The 27,943-nt window shown below is 38.4% G+C and overlaps 1 protein-coding gene across 1 annotated transcript; it reads left to right on the top strand.

The window, feature by feature from the left end:
- The first annotated feature begins 19,011 nt into the window (after positions 1 to 19,011).
- PRL (prolactin) lies at positions 19,012 to 25,496 on the top strand. Its single transcript, XM_010302781.2, has 5 exons — positions 19,012 to 19,039; positions 20,541 to 20,722; positions 21,636 to 21,743; positions 23,191 to 23,370; positions 25,305 to 25,496. Exons 1-5 carry the CDS (start codon positions 19,012 to 19,014, stop codon positions 25,494 to 25,496), a joined length of 690 nt encoding a protein of 229 aa, XP_010301083.1.
- The last annotated feature ends 2,447 nt before the right edge of the window (positions 25,497 to 27,943 follow it).

The following is a 27,943-nucleotide window of genomic DNA, read 5'->3' as shown; positions in this document are numbered from 1 at the left end:
AGTTACATGACTCAGGCTGCCCTTTTCCTCCTGCCATTCCATATGCAAAGTCAATCCTAGCCAGTTAATCCTCTAATTTAGGAGCAGATTTCTGTATTTTTGTAAGTGATTGGAAGGATTTTGTTTCTTTTAAGCAGCTGTGGGTCAATAATTTGTATTCAGAAATAAGTGCAAGTAGCATCGTAATACCATAAGTTTCCTAATAACAGGTTTGCGTGAGCACTTAAAAGATAAGTGAATGTGCAATGTTCGTTATTATCTCTCTATAAATTTGATGAAACAATATCATCAGCTACAATGGCTCCTTAACACACTTCTCCAGAGAACATAAGAGGAAAAAAAAGGGGGAGGAGAAAAGACCACATTCAGCAGGTGACCAGTTGTCCTTTTGTATAGACAATAGATGAGAAACTCTTACATCAACTGCACCTATTCACAGTTTTCAAATACTAGTAACTAATTTGAGAAATATTTAAATTGCATCATTACTCAGACATTCTCAATATATTCTCAACTGAAATGATGCAAATCAGGGACAACTTTCCTGAAATCAGATGAAGTTATTCTGAGCCCAACCACACAGACTTAGTAGTACTTATTCCCCAACAAATCATGAGGAAATGTAATCAATTTACAGACTACATTACTGAATTTAGACAGGTGAAGATTACAGGGAAAGTAACAGGTCAGGCTGTGAAAGAAAGCAAAAATCTGTCCTTTTTCTCAGTGGGAACCAGGAAAGTTTTCTATCATTCTAAGGCACGCTATACTTTATTCTATGATGAAATAATATTTGGTTGCTACACTAAAACAGAGGAAGGGACTTGACGGTTTGTATCTTAGATTACATCACCTCAGAGAGGAAATATTCCATGCTTGTCTGTGCAAAGGCAATTTTAGGCCCTGGTTTCTTTGCATGAGTAGAATAGGAAGCAGTCACAATTTCCCCATAAAGCACATCATGTCTACCCCACAAAGTTTACTGTTGCTGCTGTTGTGCAATGAAGGCTTATGTTCTGTTGCCATAGCATGGCTCATAGAAAACACTAGGTCCCTGTTCAGTCCAGCCATGGCCAATTCAGCAGCAAACGGTACGCTCTTGGCAGCTCTAGTGGTGACTGGCTAAGCCTCCATTAATAGCAGCGATGTACCATCAGTTCCCAAAGCCGTGTCGTCAGAACAAAACTTTAGAAGAAAAACCACTCTGACAGAGACTCCGTGTTGCTCAAATCGATCAGCTCAGGACCTTTCAAAACTTTCAACAGAATGGATTCTTCTGGAAAAACGATTTGCAAATACTGTTCACTATCACTCTAACAAACTCTTGTTGCAAACACATCTCTCTTTTATAATAACACAGAAAACAGTAATACACTTGCAGTTTACAGCAACTGTTTTCACAGAAAAGTGTTAATTGGAAAGCATTTATATGGGTTTTGATGTTTTAATGAAGATTTTTTAATTTTGCGTTAAATATTTTGTCTTTTTTTTCAATGGATTGGGGTGACCTAATTTTACTCTACACTTCATCTACCCCTTCCACACAGGTTCTCTCAGTGAGAAACAGAACAAGAACCAGCATGATGTGACTAAATATTTCTCCTTTAGCCATAAATCACAGTTTGAAAATTTCAGCTCTGCTTACCTGATATAAACAAAAGCAGATGGCAAATCGTATATTTACCATGACTGCATTAGGATTTATAGGACATAACTATTTGCTTATATCAGTCACTGTTACATTTTACTGGCTCTTTATATTAGTATGTATCTGTGGGGTAAAAAGACTTCTGAACTGATCAAAAGAAACCAATTATCATGCAAAAGGATGTTTTTAACTGAAAGAGTGTTCCCATTCGTTACATGGACACTCTGCCATTTGTTCAAGAACATAATGGCATATACGATCAGTTCCTTGTTGAGTCAAAACGTGTAGGCATAAATCTTCAGGATCCTCAGAGTACCACCTATAGAGACTACTGTTTTTCCCTGTGTAGTTTTGCAAAGACATTCCAAATGTATCTGCTGTAAGAAAAGAAACTCTTTTCTTTAATTTGGCAAATCTGAGAACAAAGCCAAATGAAAGTGTCATATTCCTACCATATACTGCACAAAACTCAGCTGTCTTGAATATGAGTTGCACTTACTCATCCTAGAAACTGGTTTGGCCAAGCATTTACTGCTTTCTTATCATGGCCAAGCTAGGGGGTTGTAGAGACTGTGAAGTCAGAGAAAAATTATTCTTCTCTCTGTTTAACAGAAGTTATTCTCAAAAGGAAAAAAAATGCTTGTTTGATTTGTGTTTAGTTGTCCCACTACAGTACATGTTCATAAACATTCCTTTTTATTAACCAGTGTACATTGAAAGCCATGCTTCATTTATTGTATGTATACATACATGTAATTTGCATCAGCCATAGGTGCCCATAGATACAATGGTGCACAAAGAGCAACAAAACCAAAACCTGGACACTGTGCACTACATTAAAAAACAGGCAGAGCAAATTTCTAGGAGATATCAGTACTGGAAATAAAAGAGAAGTCGCATTTATCAAGGTCATATCCCGTAAGCTCAGGTTCAAAGATTCCACACAACAGCCCCTGCTGTGCTGTATAAGTACTAGGTGAAGGCACCACAAGCAAAAGGGACTAGCTAAGCCTCAATGACAATAATTTTAAAAGGCAAATAATTCAGACAAACTGATTGTAATCCACATAGCTGTGAGAAAGAGATAAAATTCACCTGGGAAATTCTCCTAGATACCCATCATAATTTGTTTAGTCCATAGTTTAGTGTTCTTGATACAGTTTCACACCATTCTCCTTCTCTATTATACCAGGATACAATGAAATCTGTGTCTTCTAACTTATCACTTACAAATTTGTAAGAACTTTACTTGGTCCATATGCAAAAATCACACTGAGCAAAGCTTTTTGACTTGTTTTCACATATATCTGTAGGTATATAATGTGCGCACAAAGTTATAAAAAGTTTTATAATCCATATTATTGTATCTATTGTATACGTACACATAATGTATTAAAGTTGAATTTTGTCATCAAATGCTTCGTAATATCCTAATTTCAGTTTGTAAACATTGAAAGAGTACTTGCTTCTATAAAGCAAGGTAACAGAAACTATAGAGGTAATTAAATAAATAGTAATGTAAAAGTATTTTCTTTTATATTCTGGCTGCGTTACTCCTATAATATGTTATAGCTATGTGGTACATATTTTTCTGCCTGTAGGGTATATTTAAACCACTTCAAGATCTGAAAGAGAATCCCATCAGGGGCCTGGGGCACATGGTTGTCCCAGGAACCACCCAGGAGTAGCCTTTGAGGGAGTAACAGAAACACACAGATCTTAACATTGAGGCAGGATGCACACATTTTTTCATTCCAGACCTCTCCTCCCACCGCTCTTCACATATGCTTGCACTTCTGACCTGAGCCTCCAGCAGTGTGTGGGGAATTTGTACTGTATGCCACAATGTGACTGTGTTCCCCAACAAAGCTATTGCCTGGTGCATCTCTTTTTTCTCCCTCTTTTTTTTTTTTTTTGGGGGGGGGGGGGGGGAGTGGAGGCAAAGTATCCTTTTGGAATGGAAATAAATTATTACAGGTCTTGGGTTCTGTTTCACTTTGGCTTTGTTAATTAGCCACAGGTGGGGCAAGTATCCTTTCACACCGGTCTTGCAGACCCCAGGTTGAAAGTCAGAAGAGCTTTTGCCTCTTGAGTCCTATCTTGATTACTTGATAGCTCCAGCAGCTGAGAGATTTGTTTCCACAGTTGGCTCCTGATAGTCTTACAGAAGGAGACTGAAACTGAATAAACAGAGGATGATAACTTGGGCCTATGGAACTGAATGACAGACTTCTCATTGACTCCAAATAGCCAGAAATTTTAGTTTAGGTTTCCAGGACAGCACAGAAAGTGTGAGCAGTTCCTCCAACACCGATCAGTTTTTCCCCTTTCACTTTTCGCCGTTTTCTTCCACTAAATTACTTAGAATTGGATAGGACAGAAGTATTTCCTTCTGTGGCACCAGGTTTATATATGAAAATATTACACCAAAAAGATCAAAAAAATGCTTCCAATATTTCCAAGCACTGGCATATGTAATTCTGTCCTGGAAGTGAACCTAACTTTTGTCTCGTAGAAAATACGTGCCCATAGGGAATATGTACCTTTCGGAGAAGGGTAACTTTGTTCTTAAGCAAAGAAAGCGAGGAGAACTGGATCAAGGGATTAGCAGCACAGGTGAAATTAGCTTCTGCTGTCCCCACGATAAGGAATGAGCCATTCTCATTAGAGGAAGGAAGGCTCATAGGGTTATCTGCCTGTAGTCAGATCTCCAAGATGAGTGCCCACTTTTTGCCTGTGGCTAAAGATGGCCTGAGATGCAAGTAAAGCAAAGAACTGGAAGAGGATATACCCAGATCTCTTTCTACCTTCCTACCTTCTACTCCTAATGATCTCTTACCTTTCCTTTTCCTCAACTTCTCCATTAGAAAAATGGGACTAATTCTGTCCACTTCCTAGAAATATTAAGAGTGTGACCCCAAACAAGGTCATAATCTTAATTTGCTAAGATCTACACCAGCATACAGTGGGTGTGATCCTCAGATTAAATATTCTGCAGTTTTAAATAGCTATATAAAGGGTGACAGGGAAGAGCAATAAGCTCAATTTCTCTGCAGATAGAGAACTGTAGCAGAAACTTGTGAAGTAACCTGCACAGAAACATAAAGGAGTTTGTGGAAGAGTCAGGAGTTTAACCTAGATCTCCAGGAAATCAGTTCAGTTCTTTCACCATGGAGCATATGGAGAAATAACTTTTATCTCTATCGCAGACTTTTGGCATAAGACTGAACAAGCCGCAAAACTCCCATTTATTCTGAAAAAGAAGGACAGAGCACATAGTACTCTCTTTCAAGAGCTGTAAGCTGCCAAGTGAAGAGTAAAAACACAGAATTAGCATGTGGATTAATACTATCACTGTGCTAAAAAAAAAAAAAAAAAAGAATCCCATGCCATTTAAAGCTTTTTTTCACAGGCACATTTTTATTTCTTACATATGGATCTCAGCAATTAGGGACTGAGTCAGTAAGTTCCAAATCAGTGAAATTCAAACTGTGGAGAGCAAGGTATATGAGGTGATGGTAGGAGTTAATAAGCCAAAGGACAAGCTAACATTGCCAAGCATGACCTTTGGCAGGAGGGTCAGAAGTCACAGGAAAAATCTAGAAACAGACTGGCTCTTTAAGCCTTCTTGCTGGGCTACAGGAGTGAGCTCCACCTGCTTTATTTGTTTCTGTCTGAAAAAATGAAAGAAAGTCTTCAGTTTTGCTTAAGCTGTAATGACTGCTTCAGCTCCTGCCATAGACAGACATTAGGCTGTGATAAGAAAGCTCTCGTTTATGATACAAGATTGGCTATGTCAAAGGAGAATTAATAGCAGATAAAAGAAATAGATGCTATATTTTCCCAATTATAAAACTGAGGTTTTCACTCATTCATACACATTCTTAAATTATTAGCTGTCCTTACAGGCCAGCATCCTTCACTTTCTATAAACACTTCAGTGAGAGCTTGGGAAGAGAGTAACTTTAAGCTCAAATACCTGATTACATGCAAATTAAGCCTTAATGTCCTGAATTTAAGTTTGATTTTGAGAATCAAACACACAGTTCCAGAGTAGCATTCTTGCTAGTTAAATACTTGCATCACCAACAAGGGAACAGAGATGGCCTCACCTGACTCCCGAAGCTAGCCAGAGCAGTGAATTACAAATATTTTTCATGGAAATGACTGCAAATTAACTCAGAACAAGAATATTCACTCGTGTAACTGACAACTAATTTTGAAATAATGAATGCATTTAAAGAGTAACACAGTTTTTAATTGCAAACTTATGAAGGGAAAAATAAGCAACATGCTGATTAAATTGTTCTTTCTGAATGATTCATCCAGATCTAATAACTACCCCTCTCTACAAATATTGTCATAAGATGTAATCAGCTGGTATAAACACCAGAAAGAAATGAGCCACAGAAAAACAAAGTACTACTACCACAGTTTCAGTACCAAAGGACAGACTTCATAACTCTCTGGAAACCCTCCCTAGTTGTAGATGCCCCTGCAGGAGCAGAGTTTAAACTGCATTTTGCTGCTGTGCATCATGGCTGAGATGCACACAGCTCAATTATCTTTTGACCCTAAAGGCAGAGCGAGGTGCTTATTCTCCCCTCCTCTCATTTATCCCCCCTTCTCTTTGGAAACCCAGAAGTAGAGGCATGGGGGGGGAAGTCTCTGACCCAAATTGCTGCACTAGCAAAACCTACGGGCAAAATGTGGATGCTGTATATGGGCTGGGGGAAAAGATGATGGGCCTGTCTCAAAAAAGCCCCCAACCATCACATCTGAGAGCTCCTCTCAGGCATCCACAGCCTAAACATTTTATGGAGCAGGGGTCAGAGGTCACCAACTGTCAAAACACAGCACAAGTCACACCATGCACCAGCGAGGAAACTAAGCAGACAGCAAAGGCAGAGTTCAGGGGCTGCACTTCTTAATGCCCTGCAAATGGTAAAGCCGGCCTTAAAAAGTAACAGGCTTTTTCACCTAAATCTTTCTGATTTTTACAAGTTGAGCTCAAAGTTAAGGGGGCATGAGTTTTAAAAGATCAATGCACACATGGCATTAGACTATTCTAAACATCTTTTTTTTTTTTCATGGAGGGAAACAACCACAAAACTTTGAACCACCAAATTTAACCAGCAGCAAACTCCAAAGCACCAGGTGGTTTCATAAACCCAAAGGTTCGTAAATCTTTTCTTTAAAGTTTCCAATTTCAAAAAAGAGCTTGTTTTCTTTGTGGTTATTTTTCAATTTTTCTCCCTCACCCCCCCTTTCTTTCCTGCCTTTTGGCAGATGACCCGCCAACCCCTGACAGGCTTTTAAGCTCGCCGTGCCGGCTCCTGCTGACACTGCCAGAGGCAGGCTGCCCGTTCACCAGGCACCGGGCTGCGGGCATGACTTCATCCACCGGGAGGAATCGCTGGGAAAGGGGCTGCACAGGGGAGCCGGGGTTTCTATTTTTAAACACTGCCCATCACATAGCTCAAAAGAGTGCGAAGAGTTCAAGCGTTCAGTGAATCTGTTCTCCCCACTGCTTGGGCCTTTGAAATAGCAGCAATATTAATCATCGCCATCATCCTCATCATCATCACCAATGCAGAATAGCCATTGGTCTCCTCAATCTACAGCTCATGGGCCACATACAGTTCACTGGAGCAATTCATCTGTCCTCTGGGGTAAGCTGGGAGACTGCCAGGGGCAGGCAGGGGGATCAGGGTTGGATGAATCACTGGTGGTGTTTGTCTGGCATGGGCCAAGGTGTCTTCAGGAAAGGTGGCAGCTGGGAATAAACTGCTATAACCAGAGCAAATCACCTGCCCTGCACCTTTGCTTCTGCTGTATGTGAATTGCCACTGAGAGAGGCAGCTGTCAGGCATAGCACGAGCTCTTCTTGCAGCCAGAACCTGCTGGTTCTGTTTGCTCCTGTTTGCAGGAGCTTATAGGGGTTTACCTGTGCATGTATACAGTGGAGCATGTGAGCAGTACACTTCCAGAAAGCATCAAACCTGTAGTTTCTGTGATGTGAGAAGAGCAGCACTACCATGCGCAATCCTCCTCTAATATTAAGTCAGCCAAAAAGGCTGGATACTGCTCATTTAGATGCCACTCTGTAATCAAGACACATGCATACACATGGTCTTCTAATCTGAAACTGTCAAAAAATAAAGCAGCAAGGATGGAAGAAATGGTCATAGACTTCTGGCTTCTTTCTTTGTTTCCTAATCACACCTCTAAAAACAGCTCACTTTCCCACTTGCCTCAAATCATACAATCATAAAATCATTCAGGTTGGAAGGGCCTCAGAGGTCACGTAGTCAACCCCCTGACAGCAGTCTGTTCCCTCCACTCCACACATTCTCCCACAGAAAAGCAGCGTGGAGAGAGGGTTGCCAAAACAGCTGTGGAACCACTAACTCGGTTGCTTTGCCTAAGCCAGACGGATTGGAATTTTCAGCCCATTACCACCTCTCTTCTTCAGAAACAGCACCCACCACAGAGACCCACACATGGATCGGTAGACACTGATCACACACAACTGCTCAACTATGTCACAGGTCTGGCTGAGGGTAGGCTATTAAATCCCCAGCCACTTGATGGGTGAGGGTGTTGTCCAGTCAGATTCAGTGCAGGAATTGCATTACATCTCCTTAAAGATGACTTAGTTTTAATAACATTCCTATGAAGCCCTCAGATAAATATCACCCACTTTTACTGATTAAGCTAATGAGGCAAAAATGTTGTGGAATGTGACCAAGGCCACACAGGAAGCCTAGATCAGTATTAGAGCTGGGATGACACAGCACAGGCTTGGCCTAAATGCTCTAGCCCTTTCTGTGGTTCAGATTATTCAAGTGGCCACCTCTGTGGCCTGAGCCACTCCAGCTGAGGAGGTATGCCACTGGGCCAGGTACCTGAAGCTGGGTGAAGCAGTGGTTTAGACACCAGCAAGAGTCACTCAAGCATTTATTGCCAATCCTTCAGCTGGGTAATACTCTTTCCTCTGAAATAAGTGTTCCTTACTTTTTGTTGGTGCTCTCTTTTGCCCGCTTTCATTCCATGTCTTTATCCATCTCACATATACAAACGTATACATACTTTGCCAGAAAAGCAAATAAAATTATCACTTTATTTTTTAAAGGGAAACAAGAAGAGCTTTCCTGTTTCTCATGTTTTATGCTGTTGTAACTGCATTTTACATAGTCCCGTGAGCAGACCCTCCTATAATAATGACTAAATCTCCTTTTCTTTTCTTTTGTAGGCTATTTAGGAGCTTTTTGGAGCCATAACCACAGTTATCCAGACAGCTCCCACCACATACATGTGGTATTATTTACTAAACCTCCTGATTCATTAAATGTACTTCCAGCTCCTAAGAGGTTTATTATTATTCCTCTATGGCATCTTCATATTGATTATAATTTCAAGATTCTCTGCTGGAGATCAATGAGTATCCACTAAATTAGGTGACAGTTGATGGGTATAAAATTGAAACATTGCAACTATTTGCTGTCTACAGCCATCAAAGTAATAAAGAGATTCCATCTCTCCTCACTCACTCTCTAGAGCTAGCTCTGATTCTGCGTTGAACTGCAGGAAAAGAAACAGGAGAGGAGACAATTGGTAGACTCCCTTAACTCAGGAGTGTTAGAGTATTGCTTTCTTGATCCTGTAACTCTGAGAATTATGGACCTTGTTGAGAAACTGCTCTCAGGCTAAACAAAAGAGGTGATTTGGGGCTCATAAGGAGAAGGCAACACTATCATGAATGAGTTCAAACTGTAGACTCCTCAGTAATAGAATTCATGCTCCAGTTTTCATAGTGGTGCCTGACCATCAGGTTTCTCTGGATTCATTATTACTCACACACAGTTAAAAGCAATTGTTAGATACAATTTCTTCTTTCTCTTTCTTTGACTGGCCAAATTCCAAAGTGACTGCCAGATCTGGATTTGGCAGTAGGTGTCCATGGCTGTGCTAGTATCTTAAATACCTCTAGCACATGTTGTCCTTAAGACTATGTGAAAAGTATTCTTGGGTTCCAACTGCAGCAAGCCAGTTCCCAAGCTAGAGTCCTCTGGGCAGAACATCACACTAATATTTTTTATTGACAATTTCTTTTAAGTACATGAAAATATCTAGTCCTTATCTTTTCAGCCTTAAATAGACTCATCTAGTCATATATACATACATATATATATATATATGAAGAGTCCCTTCTCATTCCACCATATGCTGTGATAAAACATCTGAGCAGGATCTCAGACCTGACAGAATGCAGGCTGGATCTTCGTGGGACTAGACTTGGATATGGGACTAATTGTTTCCAGAGTCATCCAGCAACCTATAGAGCTCAGGGAATGATGCATGACTCTTCTTTTTTATGAAGCTTGTTCCAAAAAATATCAGACTAGCTTGTAGCAAACAGCCTCAAGGGAATGTGACATGTAATTCTTATCCTGCCAAGAAAATATATACATCATTAATAATAAAGATTTGTTTGACTGATGATAGCATTTTTCAGTTATTAGCAGTGAGATAGATAACTATTCTCAGTTTTGCTAGATCCTATGTTGATTTTGCCAAGATTAAAACAACAGGATAAGGCAATACAATACTTGCAATAGTTAAAATTCTGAACTAAAATCACAAATTAAAATGAGTTAAGGGTTTGCCAGAGAAACAAGTATATTTCAGATTCTCAAATAGCGGATCAAAGTGACAGGTAAATTATTTCCCTATTACCTGCCACATTCATGTGGACAACATTCATTAGCACCAAGATTATAAATGTGGCAAAAATACTTATGTCCCTATAATTCTATCATTTCTTTGCCAAACCCTATCAGTGTTGTTCAAAACAGTAGGTTTCACTACCATTTCAAAGTAAGGATCTGAAACTTGGTTCTTTCCTAAATCTATAGAAGTACGGTTTAGAAGGGGAGATGTATCAAGCTGCATCCCACAGATTACACTAATTCAGTATCATATCAAGACTCTCCTAGGAAAGACCATAGCATTTTTCTAATGCTGGACATAGGATCATGTATCCTAAGTGTATCATGACCTACTGAAAAACCTGGTCCAAGTTCACTTGACAATACACTAAGATTAGCTGGTCTTCCATTAACACAAAATAGAGTATGAAAGCAACAAGAGTTCAAGTGACGGATGGGGATACGAGCAGCTAGATGACTCATTTCATTGTTTGCGTAGAACCTTACTCTGTCAAAAGCATTACAAATCAACATGGAGTGGCCTACTAATTTTTCCTGTACCTTTAACTGAGCCATTATGTGGAGTAAACCTCTGAATTGGATTTGCAAGCACACATGCTTCTATGGGATGTTTCTAGGTATGCGTATGGCTAGATGTGTCTGTGCAACAAATTTCTGGACTGATCTAGACCATGTGTCCAGAAGCAAATGAGGTATGCCTGTGAGTTGCATGCAAGTACATGCATTATTACATCTAGATACATGAACACAGGTGGCAGACTAATGGATTTTGGGAGGGTAAACAATCTTTGTCTTGTAGCAAAGAGTAGTATGCTTCTCATGTGGTGTCACAGTAGGGTAGAAACAGAAGATATATAAAGCTGAGAAAGGAAAACCAAAGCCAGTACAAATGAAATAGGGTTGTATGATCTGTGGATGATTCTGTAGGATTTAAAATAGAGATGTAGAGTGGATCTTATATTTTATGTGCAGAGTTTATGTACATAACCTATGCCTTTGGATATAGGAAAGTCATACTCCATTAAGGTTACAGAAATAGTCCCATTTCCAAAGGTATTAGAAGATACAATGTTAAAACTCCTCCTGCAGAAATAGTGACATATTTTACCCCAAACCTCTAGAACTAGTTCCACAATCTCTTAGATTTATCACAAATCAGAACAATTAGGGCCATCTCCCCACAGAAAACACAAAAAATAGGAACACTAGCAGTATATTTTTCTGAAGGGATTTATACTAACTACAGACTTTTTTCTTCCACTGTCATTTTAAGGCACGTATGTGTAATGCAGTCCTGGACAATGTGAGAGCAATTGTGTCTGCTTTTATTCAGAGGCTAGCAGGCCTCTCTGACCTGACGTTCCTAGGAAAAACCTTCAGACTAATCATATGCCTCCGCAAGATCTTCAGTGAGAGCACTGAACACCATCATGGACCTGTCAGATAAGTTAGCTGTATCTCTTGCTGACTGATCCTTTTACTCTTCTTTTTAAAAAAAACTGCAGACTTCATTTCAGAAGGAAAAAGGCAATTTGAAATTCTCTCCAGATGTCAAGGATTTTTGTTCAAAACGAAAGTTGTGTGTTTGGTTTTTTAACAGCCATAGATTTCTGTCATGCATCCAACCATGTAGGAAAGAAGATTTTGTGGAAGATAAACTGACTACCACAGGAAGAATTTTGGAGATTATATTATCTGATTTACCTAAAGATTACTATCTCCAGAACAAGTCTGGTGTACACCGAAAAAAACTTCTGCTACCTGGTCATCCTATTTCAATCATTTGGAATCCCCATCTCACAGCCACCTGCAAATAATGGATCCATCTACGGGATCTGCCTACACATGAACTCAAGGGCCGCAGTGGCAAAATGTGCTGCAATCTGATAGCACACTGTTTCTCTCACAAATTTTGCAAGCCAACATGCAAAATTTTGCTCCACTGTTATAAAGACAAGAAAGAAACATTACAAAACTGAGAGCTTCTGTTCTACAATCATCTTTAATTGTAACCTGACTCTCTTTCTCACACACACACATGAAATACTTTTTTATTATACGATTTAAAGAAATATAGAAATAAAGAAATATTAGAAATCTTTAACATTATTATTGCATCCCTCACAACAAGGTTGACTTAAAGACTCATAAGGTTAAGGAGGTTGACAGGATACACACTCAGAAAAGCAGAATTTTTGCAGAAAATTTGTGACAGGTTGTTGGGGTTTTTTTTTAAAGGAAAGAATGTCATAATCTGAGTATAACTTCAGTCCTTTAATAAGGATTACTTTTAGTCTATAATGTTAAAAAAACTTAATTACCTCTATTTAGCATATTCATTTTTATGAAGGATACAAACTAGTTAATTTTATTCACTATGAACAATTGATCTTTTCTGGTATCTGCAAGGTAGGATGGTATTGATATATTTCACAGGTATAAAGCCAAACACTCTTGAAATACGCTCCACAGGGAATATTAACCCCAAGCTTTGAAACCAGAGCCAAAACCAAAAAGCTGTAAGGAGAAGGTGCTGCAAGATTGCACTGCACTCCACTCTCTCCTATTGGTTTGTTGTTCTAGTTTTGGTTCGTTTGGGGTTTTTTCCCCAAGAAACACTGTAACACTATTGAAGCCTTCATCCCTTGGGAAGAGCTGTGTTTGAAGTAGCTCAAATAATAATTTTATAATCACACTTCAAAAAACTGAAGTAAAATACATAGATCACAATGAAAAAGCGTAAAGACATCAGGGATGGTTATGTATAAGCTGCCAAGCACTGCAGTGTCTCCCATGTCTTCAAGTTTCATGAACACGCTGCACTGAATGGCACTAATGAAGGGTCTGGAGAAAAACAGGCAACCATTCCTTTACCTCTTCCTATCTACACAAAATCTATGGCTAATGTAAGAAGTGGCACAGTATATCTGAGGTTACTGCTCTTGCTCAGTCATGAAGCTATCCCGTGTCAGCCATTTACAATGACTAGGCACTTCCGATAATGGCAATGTCATGACATTTCCATGATGACTTCGGCCTCAGCTTTGTAAATCCCACAAGATCAGGTTACAGATTGAGGACTTAGGAAATGAGTAAGAAAGCTCTAAAGGAGAAAAGCTGTGATTACATGCAAATATATTCATTAGAGAAGAGATTGAACAGAAATGCACCTTCAATGTTTTTTAATGAATTTTTTAAACATTCGAATGTGCTGCAGGTGTGCAATTTAATGTATTCGACCTTTTAAGGAGTGGTTAGCAATGTTTGCTACCAAAAAGTTTTCTTGACTATAGTTTTTTTTCTATTTCTGATTAAAAATGTTTACTTCAAACTCTTCAGCTGTTTTAATTTTTACTCACAATCATTTATTTCTTCTTTGCTTATATGACTAGATGTCCAATATAGCTATCATTTATAAATATTTAAGGTATAAGAGAATCCTGCCAGATACCCTGGGATAGCTGACAACCTCTGCACAGAACATACCATAAGCTGTGCCTCTTTTATATATCTGTACGCATTTCCACACATTTTTCACCTTGTAACATACATTTCTTTTTAATCGCACAGATCATATAGTCACAGAATAACTCTTTTCACATTTTCTTCCCCAAAGAAAACATTTTAGCTTTAGGAAGGAGGGTGAATGAATTTTACTAAAGCAATTTCACGTCTTCCAAAAATCTATGTCAATATTAATTTCTAGTGTGGGTGCAATAAATACTACAAGCTTAATTAAAATATCTACAAAATGTGGTAGATTCTAAGGAGATACTAAACAAGATTTGAGGTTCCAAATTTCCTATGAGTCAGGAGATGCCCAATATACATACATCTCACCCCTTCAGTATTTTTATTTAGGTTTAGAAACAGTAACAAACAAATGAAGAAAAGAAAATGTGTTAGGTTTTGGAATTAGTAAGAGAAACCTCTGACATTGAATGCTTCCTTAAAGACAATTAGAGTAAAGGTCACATTGTTTCATTATTGCTTCTATCCCATTATGAAATGGAGAATTTTGAGCAGCAATACGCATTCCTCTCTCTGATAAGTGCACAACTAGAAATGAGAACCTCCCAAAGAAGCAAGAATGTCAGCACTGATCTCTGCTTGTAATTTGACTTTTAGCTAATACCACACCCCTAAAAAATTTTCTACTCACCTTTTCCTCTCCATTCGATCCTTATGTACATATCAGAAATTATCTCACCAAAAAGTATTCAACATGAGGAAAAAATGCATCTTCAGGAAGATGCACTTTTTTCTAAAGCACAGGACAAAATCTCCATTTGCCATTTCAGGATACTATCCATTAGTAAAATCAAACACTACATGCTAAAACAGAGCATATTTACCACAACCCTTGGTAATACCTAGCTATTGAAATGTGCTTAAAATCTCTGTGCATACTTCAGTGCTCTTTTCAGTGTATTTGTAATTTAAAAAACCCCTTACTTTTACAGACTCTAGTTCCACAAAGCACTTAAGGAAATGTTTTTCCAGTAATGCATTTATCCATAGAATTAAAAATACACAAATATTTAAACCAAGTTCCTATTTCTCCTATTGCCCACTTGTTAGCAGGAAAATTGCAGCCTTCTGGTGGCAATTTTACTGTTTATTACCTTTTATTAAAAGGGTGTTACACAAATATAATACTTAAAACAATACCAATAATTACCCAGTCCACTAATAAGTTCCACTGTAGCATGCCTACCCTAAGTAAATTCTTGGAACTCATTCTACTTTATCCTGAAGAATGACCAGCTGAAATCAGGATTTTATGAAGAATAACTTACTGATTGTAGCAGAACATGGTCAAGGAAAATAAATCAGAGATAAAAGCAAATGCATGGGAAAACAAGCAAAAAACATACAAACCATTTAAATCACTAGGTCTTCAGCCTTTGGAGTTACGATGTTCAATATGCCTCAGAATCAGGCATACTTTTTCTTGTAGCTAAGACAGAGCATTTCAGTAATGTTTTTATAGCAGTAACTGTATCATGTAGGTCAAAGCGTGCGAATACTTACATGCTCACAATACTTCTCCATTTGGACTGGACTGTAACTTAGAGCTTTGGAAATCAGGCCAACTATGGCCCAGTATGTAATTCCACCATCCCAGAAGTAGAATAAGATTCAGACTGGATAGACAGAAGAAGCTGTCAGAACTGCTCAAATCCTCAACTATTCAGCAATGCTCCCAGGAATCTATTCTAAAGGTTTTTTGGAGGGTAGAGATCCACTTATTTGTCTTCACTTTTAGAATCACTACTTTTCAAGCTCTGAAAATATAAAAATGGGATTTAAGGTATAGGATAAATAATATTGCAGCCACGTGACGTGAAATGCTTAACCAACACAGGCCATTTCACTTCTATACAAAAAGTTTTGTAGGATATCTTTGTCCTAGCAAATGTCAGATCATTATCATCAGACCTCCACCAGTCAGATAAATCTGATATCAAGTATCAAGCCAGGGTAAGTACCAGAATGTGCTCTCTCGATAATTCAGCTGAAGTGCCATAATGCAGTTATGTGTGATCCAGATCAAATTTATACTGCCAGGTTATTTGATAATACACAAATACAGCACTAATGAACACAGAGCCACAGGCTTCAACCAACTTCAAGTATCAGGATCAATATATACTAGTTAGCTTTTACACCATTCTTTGCAAATTCCCCTGGTTGGTTTTTTTCTTTTCTCTTTTCTTTTTCTTTTTGCTATAGTTAGCTGGAATTCTTGGGATTCACATTTAATATTTCATGGTGCACTTGGGCATATGTCATCATAGCAACAATGTTGATAAATAATTTTTGAAACATGTTCTGCCATTTTAATTTTATGTCTACTTGTATGAAACCATACTGGTACTTAAATTAAAAGTAAACTGAAAATCTCCCAAAGATTCCCACCTCTTTTTTTTTCTCCATATGGAATCATTTTCCCTTATGTTCTTATCTATTTTTTACCAGCCTTCCTGCAGAGATCACACTAAGTACTCAATCCCCATTTTGCTGGTTTTGCTGAGACAAACATTTGGAGAGTATGCTTTTTAAACTCTTCTGTTCCCTATGCGAAGAAGATGGAGACGAAGAACCCTTGTTTTACAAAATCCTAGAAAATAACTTGAATTTTGCACAAAAGTTTGATGGAGATTATAGGGTGTAATCAGAAAAGACAAAATATTTGTCATTTGAAACTATCATCTAGATTGAAAAAATAGTCGGTTTATGTTCCTCCTCAAAATGTATTTTCCACATGTTTGAAAAGTTAAAGTGCTCTGAGGATTGTTTTTTGATCCAGATTAAATGGTTTTGTATCTTTCCAAAGCCAACCCTTTAATGAAGTTGACTGGATAACTTTGTAAACTATTCTATAAAAGGAAGACAAGAGCAACTATATTTTTCAGTATTGACTCCAATTTACATATGCAAAACAGGAACACATAAAACCTTTTGTTTCATTGTGTATCAGAAAAGTCAGACAATCAGATCACATATAGAAATATTTTTCCGCATGTTCAGTTTTGCATGCTCAGTCATCTGCATACATCCCTTGGGGATCATCTTTCAAAAACAGAGCCAAAAACTTGGCATTTCAAACTTCTGCATTAACTAATGTCCTGTTATTAAATACAGATACTACCAGGTAAGTAAAAGACAAAATCAAGTTATATTACCCAGTCTTTGATTCACCTACTTAAAATAAGTATTCTGCAAAGAACTGTTCTTCTATTAGAGAAGATTTTTCATTCCTCTGTGGTAGCTATCAATCAGACACAACATTGCATGCCTCAAAAACTCAAAATAAAATAAAATGGAATAGCAATATTTGATCTTCCAGTACTGATCAATAGTTCTTAATCAAAACATGATAGTCCAACTCATGGTCTGCAACCTGATATGAGGTGGAAAGACAAGATTACTGAGAAATGAGCACTAAATGCTGTTATCTGTAATACTGATACGTTACATGTAACGCCTATGAAGCATGAGCAATTAGCTAAAATCTATATAATAAGGTCTGCATATAGTAGGCCCTTCTTTCGGCATGAAGCTGAATTAAATCAAGATCATAAGCCGTGTGCCTGTGGTTTAGAAGACAGCTGTTTTTCTACCATCCATTCTAGATTTTTGGCTGTGGCCCTATTCTAATTTTATTGCCTCCATCAGATTGCCACTCTTCCCTGCTGCAGGCACCAACTGCTTCATTTACTCAGCAGGGCCTCAACTTCCAAACAAAATTCAGCCTCTAAGGAGAACAAACTGTTCTAGCAATCATCCTAGAACTTAGCACATGTACCACTTGCTACAGGTTCTGGTTTATTGCTGAAGCATCTCCTTTTATTGCTTCCCAAGGGATGCTTTCCATGGTTTACCCCCTAAACACTCCACCTTTCTTCTCCCTTGTTTATTATTGCTTCAAGAATCATGTCCATAGTTATGAAATAATAAAGGATTCAGGGTTACATACGTACCTGTTCCACAAGTACAGAACAAGTTGTCTAAGGGAAAGAAAATTCATTAACACTGTATAACTTATTCATTATAATCAACTAAATTGGAAAGTCTTTTCATGGGTAAACGGACCTGAGAAACAGATGAGAGATTTGCTAACATATTCATACAGATGAGTCTCACACAACAAGAAAACAGGGCCAACCTGCTGAGACTAGTTTGTAGATTACCACAGACACATCAGATCTGGAAACAAAGCCCACTGATTATGACACCATGTGTTTTGCGTATAGTGGAAATGCACATCTTTTACGCAGAGAGTTTTCAATCTCATGGTTTTGTAGAGTTTTTGGTTTGTTTTTTTAAATAACCCCTTTTTTTTAAAATAATGCTTTTCATGAAACATTTGTGATTAAACAGCAAACATATAACTTCTTCCTCTTAGATTGTTGCAAATTATTACATTTTTAATATAAGAACTGCCCTCATTTCTCTAAACATGTCTCAGACTGAGAATCAGTTATATCATGATTTGTGGTGTGTAATATCTGTTTTAACTGTATGGAGCTACATACCCCAAATGTCATATGTATAATTTTACAGATAGTGACCTCTTTCCAGGAGCCTCCATTCCCTTTCTCTGGATAAATTTCAGTACAATTTATGCTGTTTCTCTCACTGTGGACATTATAAAATATTGTTTGCCTCCCACAAATAGCCAGAATTTTAACATAAGCAAGCTTGGATGGCTGAAGAAACAAGAAAGGATGAGAAGACAGTTGTGAAGAGGGGGAACAGCAGGCTAGAAACATTGAGAATACCTGTCTCAGAAATGAGAACTGGAGCTTTCTGAGATCAACGGCATTCGCACCTCATTCAGGACAAAATTTTGGCACTCTTCATCCAACCACATTTAGGATCCCACAGCTGAACTTGTTAATGAAATTCCCTCTCACAGTTAAAAATAAAAACCAAAAAATACTGAATATGAATGTGGAAGAAAGGCAATTTGATGTTTGTAATTATCGAGGTAAACTCCACGACCTGCTGAATGTATGCAAAATGGACCCTGGATGGTGTATATAAAAGTGGCATGTGCAGAGACTAAGAGCAAGTATTCAGACTTCTTTCTGGTAGAGTAAGTCATCATACAGGATCCCTACCATGAGCAACAAGGGGGCTTCATTGAAAGGTAAGACTTTTACCATTCACTTGCTGATAATTTTTATATTTCTTTAAATTTAGATTGAATTAGGAAGTAACTGAAATGTAACAGCTCTAGAAACTGAGGTATTCCAGCCATCTGCTCTTCCAGTAATGGTGAAACCTGCCTCCACCTCAAAAGTTTAGTGTCCAAAGCTTGGAATTAGAAGGCAGCTTGATCCCTTTTTCCTCAGTCTTTTGTCTCCTAAGACTATCTTTGCATTGGGCAGTGTCACAGAAAATTGGCTTGAGGGATGACACCGACACATGAAAGACTGGATCCAGACTGCTTTGCTACACCACTCAGAAGGCAATGACTAAAAGTCATTATCCACAAGTCTAGAAGTACATAGTAATTTTGAAGTGAATGTTTTCATAACAAACTTCAACTTTCTAAGCCAGCAAGTCTCAAGTTTTCTTATTCATAGAATTATTCCTCAGAGTACTTTCCTAACTGCAGCATGTGACATGTACCTTGTTCATGGGGGGGGGGGGGGAGGAAGGCTTACTTCAATATTGTGTAAATGCACTTTAATTTAGAGCTAGAAAGAAACTTATCACATGATAACATTAGAGATAGCTCTGCTGATTTATGGAGTACCCTTTAATTCAGCATTTAAAATAAGTCTAGTGAACCAATACAGGTAGCAGGCCAATTTCCAGAACTAAAACTCTCAGAGCACAGAACAGTGTTCTTTGAATAAGTCCATTCATTTACCAAATATTTGCTTTTAATTTTTTCCATTGTTTTTCTGTGCATATTTTATTTCACTGAATAGAAAACTTGACGCTGTTAAATTAATATTAAAAGTTTTAAACAGACGAGGTTTTGTGGTTTAGATAATAAGAAGTCCTCTATATCAGTTTCAGAAGCTCAGGAGAAAAGACAAAAGTTCTCTCTGATTTCTTGGCAGTAGGGAGTTTAGGGTTAAACTCTAAACAGCAAAGCAGTGCAGCTGCTGGAAATCTTCTGAAGGAACTCCCAAGACAATCAAAACCTTAAGAGAGTGACCTAACCACCCTCCCACAAAGTTAATTTAAACTCCAAATGTTTGCAAACAAGTAAAGAACCTGGGGGGGGGTGTGGATGGAAAGACCAATCTATTTTCCAAACTTACATATCTGTACAAATATAATTACAAATCTATGTTTACACTGTGAAGAAGCTTGATATTTTTCTTCCATTTATCACTATATAATAAAGTCAGGCACAATAGTAAGAAACTTTGGAATACAGTGTACACTGCAACACAGGTTACCTTGTCTCCTCAAATTCTGTAGCAGGCTCTGCTATAAAGTCAGGAAGGGAGACAGGACAACAGAATAACAATGCTTCCCTCCTCCACTGATGTTCAACAGCCAGTACAGGGGGTACTCTGAGCCATGTGACAGCACAGCCAAAATCACCCAGCATCTAGCTCTTACAGCTACTTCTAAATGCACATACAAGTCAATGCAATTCCATTTTGGTTTGTTTTACACCTGAACAGGTTTGTTGCTGGCAGTCCTTCTGGTGTCCAACATGCTACTGACAAAGGAAGGAGTGACCTCCTTGCCAATCTGCCCCAATGGATCTGTCAATTGCCAACTTTCCCTCGGGGAACTTTTTGAACGAGCAGTTAAACTTTCACACTACATCCACTTGCTCTCTACAGAAATATTCAATGAATTTGTAAGTACTCTGCCTTTTCCTGAGAGCGAGAAAATATAAAAAATGCAATTTAATACTTTTTAAGCACAAACATATGTTAATATATGAAATCCTTCAGTAAGTAAACAAATATGACTGCTGCAGAGACAGTGATAGTTCCAATGGCGACCAAATCTGTGTATAGTGCTGACCATCGCTAAGATCCCCAACACTTGTATTACAAGATACCATTTTCCAATCATTATTTACCTGTGGGACAAGTTTGTGTTTGCTGGGTGCCAGTTTCCCTCTAAAGACTCACCAGAAACTTTTGACCTTTACAGCACAAAAACAGTGATAAATGGAACAATTAGTTAATCATAGAATCATAGAATTATGGAATGGTTTGGGTTGGAAGGGACCTCAAAGATCATCTGCCATGGGCAGGGACACCCTCCACTAGACCAGGTTGCCCAAAGCCCCATCCAACCTGGCCTTGAACACTTCCAGGGATGGGGCATCCACAACCTCTTTGTGCAACCTGTTCCAGTGCCTCACCACCCTCACAGGAAAGAATTTCTTTCTAACATTTAATCTAAATCGACCCTCCTTCAGCTTAAACCCATTACCCCTTGTCCTGTCACTACACTCCCTGATAAACAGTCCCTCACCATCTTTCCTGTAGGCCCCTTCAGGTACTGGAAGGCCGCAATTAGATCTCCCCAGAGCCGCCTTTTCTCCAGGCTGAACAACCCCAACTCTCTCAGCCTGTCCTCATGGGAGAGGTGCTCCAGCCCTCTGATCAGCTTCGTGGCCCTCCTCTGGACTCGCTCCAACAGCTCCATGTCTCTCTTGTACTGGGCCCCCAGAGCTGGATGCAGTACTCTGGGTGGAATGTTTGAATTGAAGCTCTTGCTTCTCTGTTTCAATAATGCCTGTCCTTGCTGATCTGCAGGATGAACGCTATGCTCAGGGCCGGGATTTTATTGCAAGAGCTGTTAATGGCTGCCACACTGCCTCCTTAACTACTCCTGAAGATAAGGAGCAAGCTCAGCAGACTCATGTAAGTTCCATTTCTAATGTCATTCAGTGTGAGAGAGAGCAGGAGGGTGGGAGGGAGGGAACAGGGAGAGTTAAGGAATAGAGAGGCAGCAGACAGAGAGAAAATCACCTCAATTGGAATAAAAAAGCCAGGAGGAAGAAAGCACCAAAAAGCCAAGAAAAGTTGATTTAACATTTGCTGATACTAAGTTACAGACTGTACAGAATATATAAATTCTGGTAACTTTCATCTTCCATTCCTCGTCCTGTATGTTACATTCAGTCACTGCATCTTATTTCCAATTACAATATAAACTCACAGAGCAACACTGGTTACCATGCTTGTACAGTACTGAGAACACTACAGCCTTTGAACATTATCTTAAAACACATTATAGACAATTATTATATTAACAAACATAAAAATACATTGGCTATATAGTGAATACTGTATGTAGGCAGAGGTAAATAGTTTTCCAGTAACTGAAAACACTGACATTACTAAACAAATGATAAATAGATATTCTTGCTGTTGCCAACAGGCAAAAGTGGTCACATCACCATCCAAATACAAAGACTTTAGTGCAAAATATTGCAAAATACTTGTAAAGAGAAACATGCTACATATGTCAATTTAATAATTATAAACTTAAGGGAAGATGGTCTTGTTCAGTATATGCTCACAGATACAATCTGAAAATCCTTTGGCGAAAAAAATAAGCACCAGTGTATGAATGGGGGTGTGCCAGAGAGAAATCTTTATCAGTCTCATGGTGGTGATATCCTTGCAAACCCAGTATCGCCATCATCACAGTTCGTCATTCAGAAATGCTGTTGGAAGCAACAGAATTCACAGCCCTGGGTACATAACAAGTCTGGCTGTGTTCAGATCCCATGCACATAGCAAAGAATAAATGGTTGAATACTACCATAACCATAAGCTTTATGAAATTTTATTGTCCACAGGAAAGGACAATGTTTAAAACCAGAGCTATTGCCAGAAGCACCATTGTTCAAAGGGAAGGACAGATGAGTTTTGTAGAGGCAATAAAAGCTCTTTAGTGGTTTATCATAATGTACACTTTCCATTCAGTACTAAACATTTAAAAAAAAAAAAAAAATTGTATTTTAAAATGTTCATCAAAAAACAGATAAGGAGTTCTGTTTTTTTCACAGAGATGAAACACAGTTGTGCTTGCTAGTTTTTAATGTGGAGAGGATTTAATGATATTTTCCATTACAATACTGTAACTGCTTGTGCTAATATTGTAAAACATGATGACAACAATGACAAACTTAAAAAATGCAATTGCACAGAGGTATCTAAGACAGGGCTATAGGGCACATTATGTGGTAGGTCCTGGAATAAGTTCCCAAATCACTGTGTCTGAGGACATTGCTCTAAATGCCTCCTAATGCTGCAAGCATTTAGTCTATTTTAACTGCCTTTCCTTAATGTGGGTGAGCAGCATGAAGACCTACTGAATTTAATACTGGGAGTGCTGCGCTCCTGGAATGATCCCCTGATCCATCTGGCCTCTGAAGTACAAAGAATCAAAGAAGCTCCAGACACCATCCTCTGGAAGGCTGTAGAGATTGAGGAAAAAAACAAGCGGCTTCTAGAAGGAATTCAGAAAATAATTGGGAGGGTAAGTACTAGGTCCTTAACATCCTTCCAGCCTGTTTCTGTAAGGAAGACACATACAGTGATAGGCACTCCCTATCTGGAACAGGAAAGGAAACAGTAGATGTGAAGGAATAAAAGGGAGCCAAGATAGCTGAATCTGAGAACTTTGCAGCTTGCTTCTTTCAGCTTTCTTGTCTTCTGCTATCTTGCAATTTCTAAAGAGACAATGTGATGTGACTGGCATAGCATAATCCAGCATACCCCCAGTCCTGCTTTAAGGGAAGGTGTAATCATCAGGACTGGTAATCGTCATTCTATCTTTATTTTGAATTTGCAGTCCTGATTGTTTAAGGATGCATCTGTGTTTTTTCACATGCACACATTTATATTTATGGTTTAGCATATTTAGACACATCCATATACATATAAGTATTGTGGATAGTTTTAAAACTGTTCTGGAAGTCTGGGCTATTGCAAAGATGTGGCATACAGTAAAGTAATTGTGGTATCTTTCATTTCTCTTTTTGCACCATATTGGTTCCTCTGAACTCTTGACTCTGACTTGGTTCCCCCTACACTTGTAGCGTTAGACAACAAGGCTGACAAAACCCATACTCGAATACCCCTCGTTATCAGTAATTGATTGAAAGCTTTCGTGAAGAAAATCAGCTCTAGCTTGTTGATTTTTAATGGGGCTCTGTTAGTCCCTGAATATATCATTCTGTCAGTGAGCTGGATGTTAACAAGAGGTTCTGACTTTACTGGCTTTTGCTTAGGCTCTGAACAGTTGAACAGCGTTGAGTGCCACCATGACTGTATCCACCACTTCCCACTGGATCACTCATGGTCTCTCTCTCTTTCAGTTAGGTGTCTCTACTCAGAAACCTTATCCCATCCACAAATACATTTATCAGTGTAATCAAATACATCTCTCTCCCATATCCATGTGTAAAAATGGTGCAGGCAATGATACAAGATAACAGTACAAGTCAGGTGCTGCTACAGTTACCCTGTCACCACCTTCTCATTCACATTATTTACAGAAGGAGGTTGAAGACAAGACTGGCAAATTCATTAGTGTCAAACCACATTTTTGAGTGATAGTAGGTCTTTTTTTTTTTTTAATCTTTTTTTTTTTTTTTCCCTATTGCTTAAACTGAGTGATAGAGGCTCCACAGATACTCTCCTATGTGCTTTTACAAAGTAAATCTGGTGGGAAATAAGGAAGATGCACAAGCACCAATAGGCACAGACTTCCTTCCTGCTATGAAAAGTAGATTTCTGTGATATGAGAAAATCAATGATTGTCTCTTTCAAACAAGGAGACCTAAACCAATCTTCACCTCAGATGCTAACTCACTATATGAATGCCTACATGTAGCTTTCTAACATTAGAGTATCACTGTATCACTCAGCATTTTTAATTTTTTTTAATGGAATCTGATGTACAGTACATCTGAAGATGTACTGTTGAGAGATTTGTCTGGTAACATGTTCTTGAAGCTGCCTGTATCAGAGACAACACTTAAGAGATGGGCTGAGACAAAGCTGGGGATACACACAAAGAAATTCTAGGAACAAGTGCTAGCAAAGATTTCAAGGCAGAGGGAAACAAAAAGAGACATCAGTGAAGAGTCCATGCATGAAGGAAGGTTTGATTTCTCTGCAAAGTCAGATTCCACTGGACGTTGGTTAACACACTAGTTCTCTTAAAACACTACTGACACAGTTAAGCTTTTCACATATTTTAGGGAAATAAACTGAAAAATCTGACAAATTCGTTCAAAATCTTAATGAAGATATAGAACATTATAAAGAATAGTGGGAACCATAACAGGAAACATTTTACAAGTTGTACACTAGCAACTAGCATTCCTCAAGACCAGTATTTTAAATGCCGTCTTGTACATCCAGTCAGATTCACTATCATTTACTACAGTATCACTTTGCATCTAGTTTCATTCTGGTGAGATCGGAAACGAAGTTTACTCTCAGTGGGAAGGCCTTCCATCCCTGCAACTTGCTGATGAGGACTCCAGACTCTTTGCCTTTTACACCCTGCTGCATTGCTTCCGCCGAGATTCCAACAAAATTGACAGCTATCTCAGGCTTCTGAAGTGCCGCCTAATCCACAATAACAATTGTTAAGTACTCATGGGCCTCATCACCTGCTGAAATCATTCATCATGGTGTCCTTGTTGCTTTGCCACTTTTCATTGCAAACTTTATGAAAAGTCACACTGTACAGTACCAGGATCATCAGTAACTTTCAGGAATGTTTGTGTGAATTCTGGCTGCAACTATTAGCACCATTTATCTTGGTGTTTTCAAATGTTATAAATTACTTGTATAACAAGAATACACTTTTCTGTCTGATCTCCTCACCTAGTAGCATTTCAGTGATAACCAGATCATGTAGATACAAATAAAAATGCTATTAAATCCAAAAGCGCATAACACCGAGTGGTATCAGTGAATGAAAAATAGCTGGTATGGTTATACTTTTAGCAGTAGTTTCTCCTTTTGGATCTCTGTCTCCAGTTACTGATGACAGGGTATCTTACTTCCATTGCTCTTTACTCCCCCTCCAAAAAAAGAGGTGGGGGAGGGGGGAAAAGCAGCACATCAAAAAGCAGATTAATCACCTATTACACTGAACTACCCTAAATTAAAGTATGGTCTGAAATCCAATCTACTTGGATTGATGCTTTTGCTCTGTACAAAAACTGTTTTAGGAGGGGAGAGACAGGTAAGAAATCTATCGTGGCTAACATAGCCATTGATTCCCCATGCAGTCCCTGGAAAGAGAAGACACATCTGGAATTTTAAGGACAGAGATCCAGGTATTTCTACATCTCTACTGACTATTTGGAGAAGAGGCTTTTCCAAAGGAAGGTTCATTATGTTTGAGGTGACTATCTGAGGGCAAAGGAACCAATAGGTTTCAGCAGGTCTCGATAAGAAATGCTGGGCATCCATATCATATCCACCTACCCTTCACATTCCTCACAAGTGATGTGGTGGTTGCAGTTGCTCAGAAAACTTTCAAGCTATAAAAAGGCAGTAGCTGAGATAAGGTGTCTGCTGTCCTAAACCCAAAGAATCTCCACTCAAAGTTTTTAGGCCACTTTTTTCAAAATACTACGGTTAACATCGGAAAATTGGAGAGACCAAAACAATTGACTACTTTTGAAAATATCTGACTTACAGTCACACAGCAAGCGAGAAGCCAAATAGCAGCTGGAGCCATTGACCATATCGATATACTGTCTTTGTAAGCCATAAAAAAATCTCAGCCTTGGCTTCATCACACAACTTCAGCAAAGAGGAGCTTACATTCAAATCAGCTTCTCATGGCTTTGCCTTCCCACTAGACAAACCTGCTGCATTGCTCTGGAGTTGAGCCAGCTTGGAGGAAGAGTGAAACACCACAGAAGATGTGTTTGAGGGCTGAAGCCTCTCATCACCATAACAGAAGTACAGCTGTAATAAGTATTTATGTAAGACATTAGATAATACCAACTGCTAGAAAGGTTTCATTGCAGCCGTGTCTGTAAGGATGTAATGATACTTGCTTATCTAATTATGTGTACACACACACACACACACATATATATATAAAATGGCCTTTTAGTCTCTTCATGTTTTCAATTATTGGTTGCCTCAGGCTTTATCTCGGTAAGTATATATTAAGGTCATTTTTAATATATATAAAATCACTTGTTGGACAGTCATAACTGACATCTTTCATAAGCTCTGAAATGCATGAAACTTGGGGCATATGCAACAGTGGTTTAACAACACACAGCTGTACAACACAAAAGTCAAGGAAGAAAATGGGTAAAATTTGCCAGGCAAAATGCAAGTACCCAGACTAGAATTTAATCTGATCATAATATTCTATTTTCTGTTATAATGCCAATGGGGAGAAAAAAAAGCCTTTTAAAGGGAAAAAGAAAAAAAAATAGCTTTTGTAATTATCACAAGTGCTTAGAATTACAGTGTGAGTTCTTATTCAAAAGAAAACATGAATAATGGGACTACTCTGTATTGAGCTGGAAAAGTGATTGTCTGGCTGAGTAAACTCCTACCTCAGAATCTCTTTAGAATTCAAAAGCAACTTGATTAATAGGGCAGACATTCATAATTTTACACTTACATGACTAGATCTAAAACAATGACTTTCATTAACTGTTTAAAAATTAGACTAAAACAATTGTTTCAAACTTGCATGCACTGGCTTTATTATAGCCTGTTTTAGTACAATTATGAGTTTTTAATTTCCTAAAGAAAGATAGAAGAGAATGTCAAAAAAAATTCTAAACAACTGAAAAGCTATCTGGTTTGCAGCTGTTTAGCTAAAGGGGTATATAAAAGTGATCTGGTTAATATTGAGTCATCACAGCTGCCACAGAGACAGAAAGATGTCAAACCTGGTGAGCACATTCAAAGCTACACCTTCATTGCCAAGTGCCCTGGTACAGACAATGCCTCAGACTCTGAATGTTCCAGCCACAATATAGGCCAATTGGCAATTCTCTTTTTTTCAGTTGCTAATAGGAACAATACATTCTTATCTCACTAATGGTTTGTTA

Source organism: Balearica regulorum, chromosome 2, assembly GCF_011004875.1.
Source record: "Balearica regulorum gibbericeps isolate bBalReg1 chromosome 2, bBalReg1.pri, whole genome shotgun sequence".
Taxonomy (NCBI): Eukaryota; Metazoa; Chordata; class Aves; order Gruiformes; family Gruidae; genus Balearica; species Balearica regulorum.
Note: the sequence above shows the minus strand (reverse complement) of the source record. Positions and strands in the feature narration are given on the sequence as shown.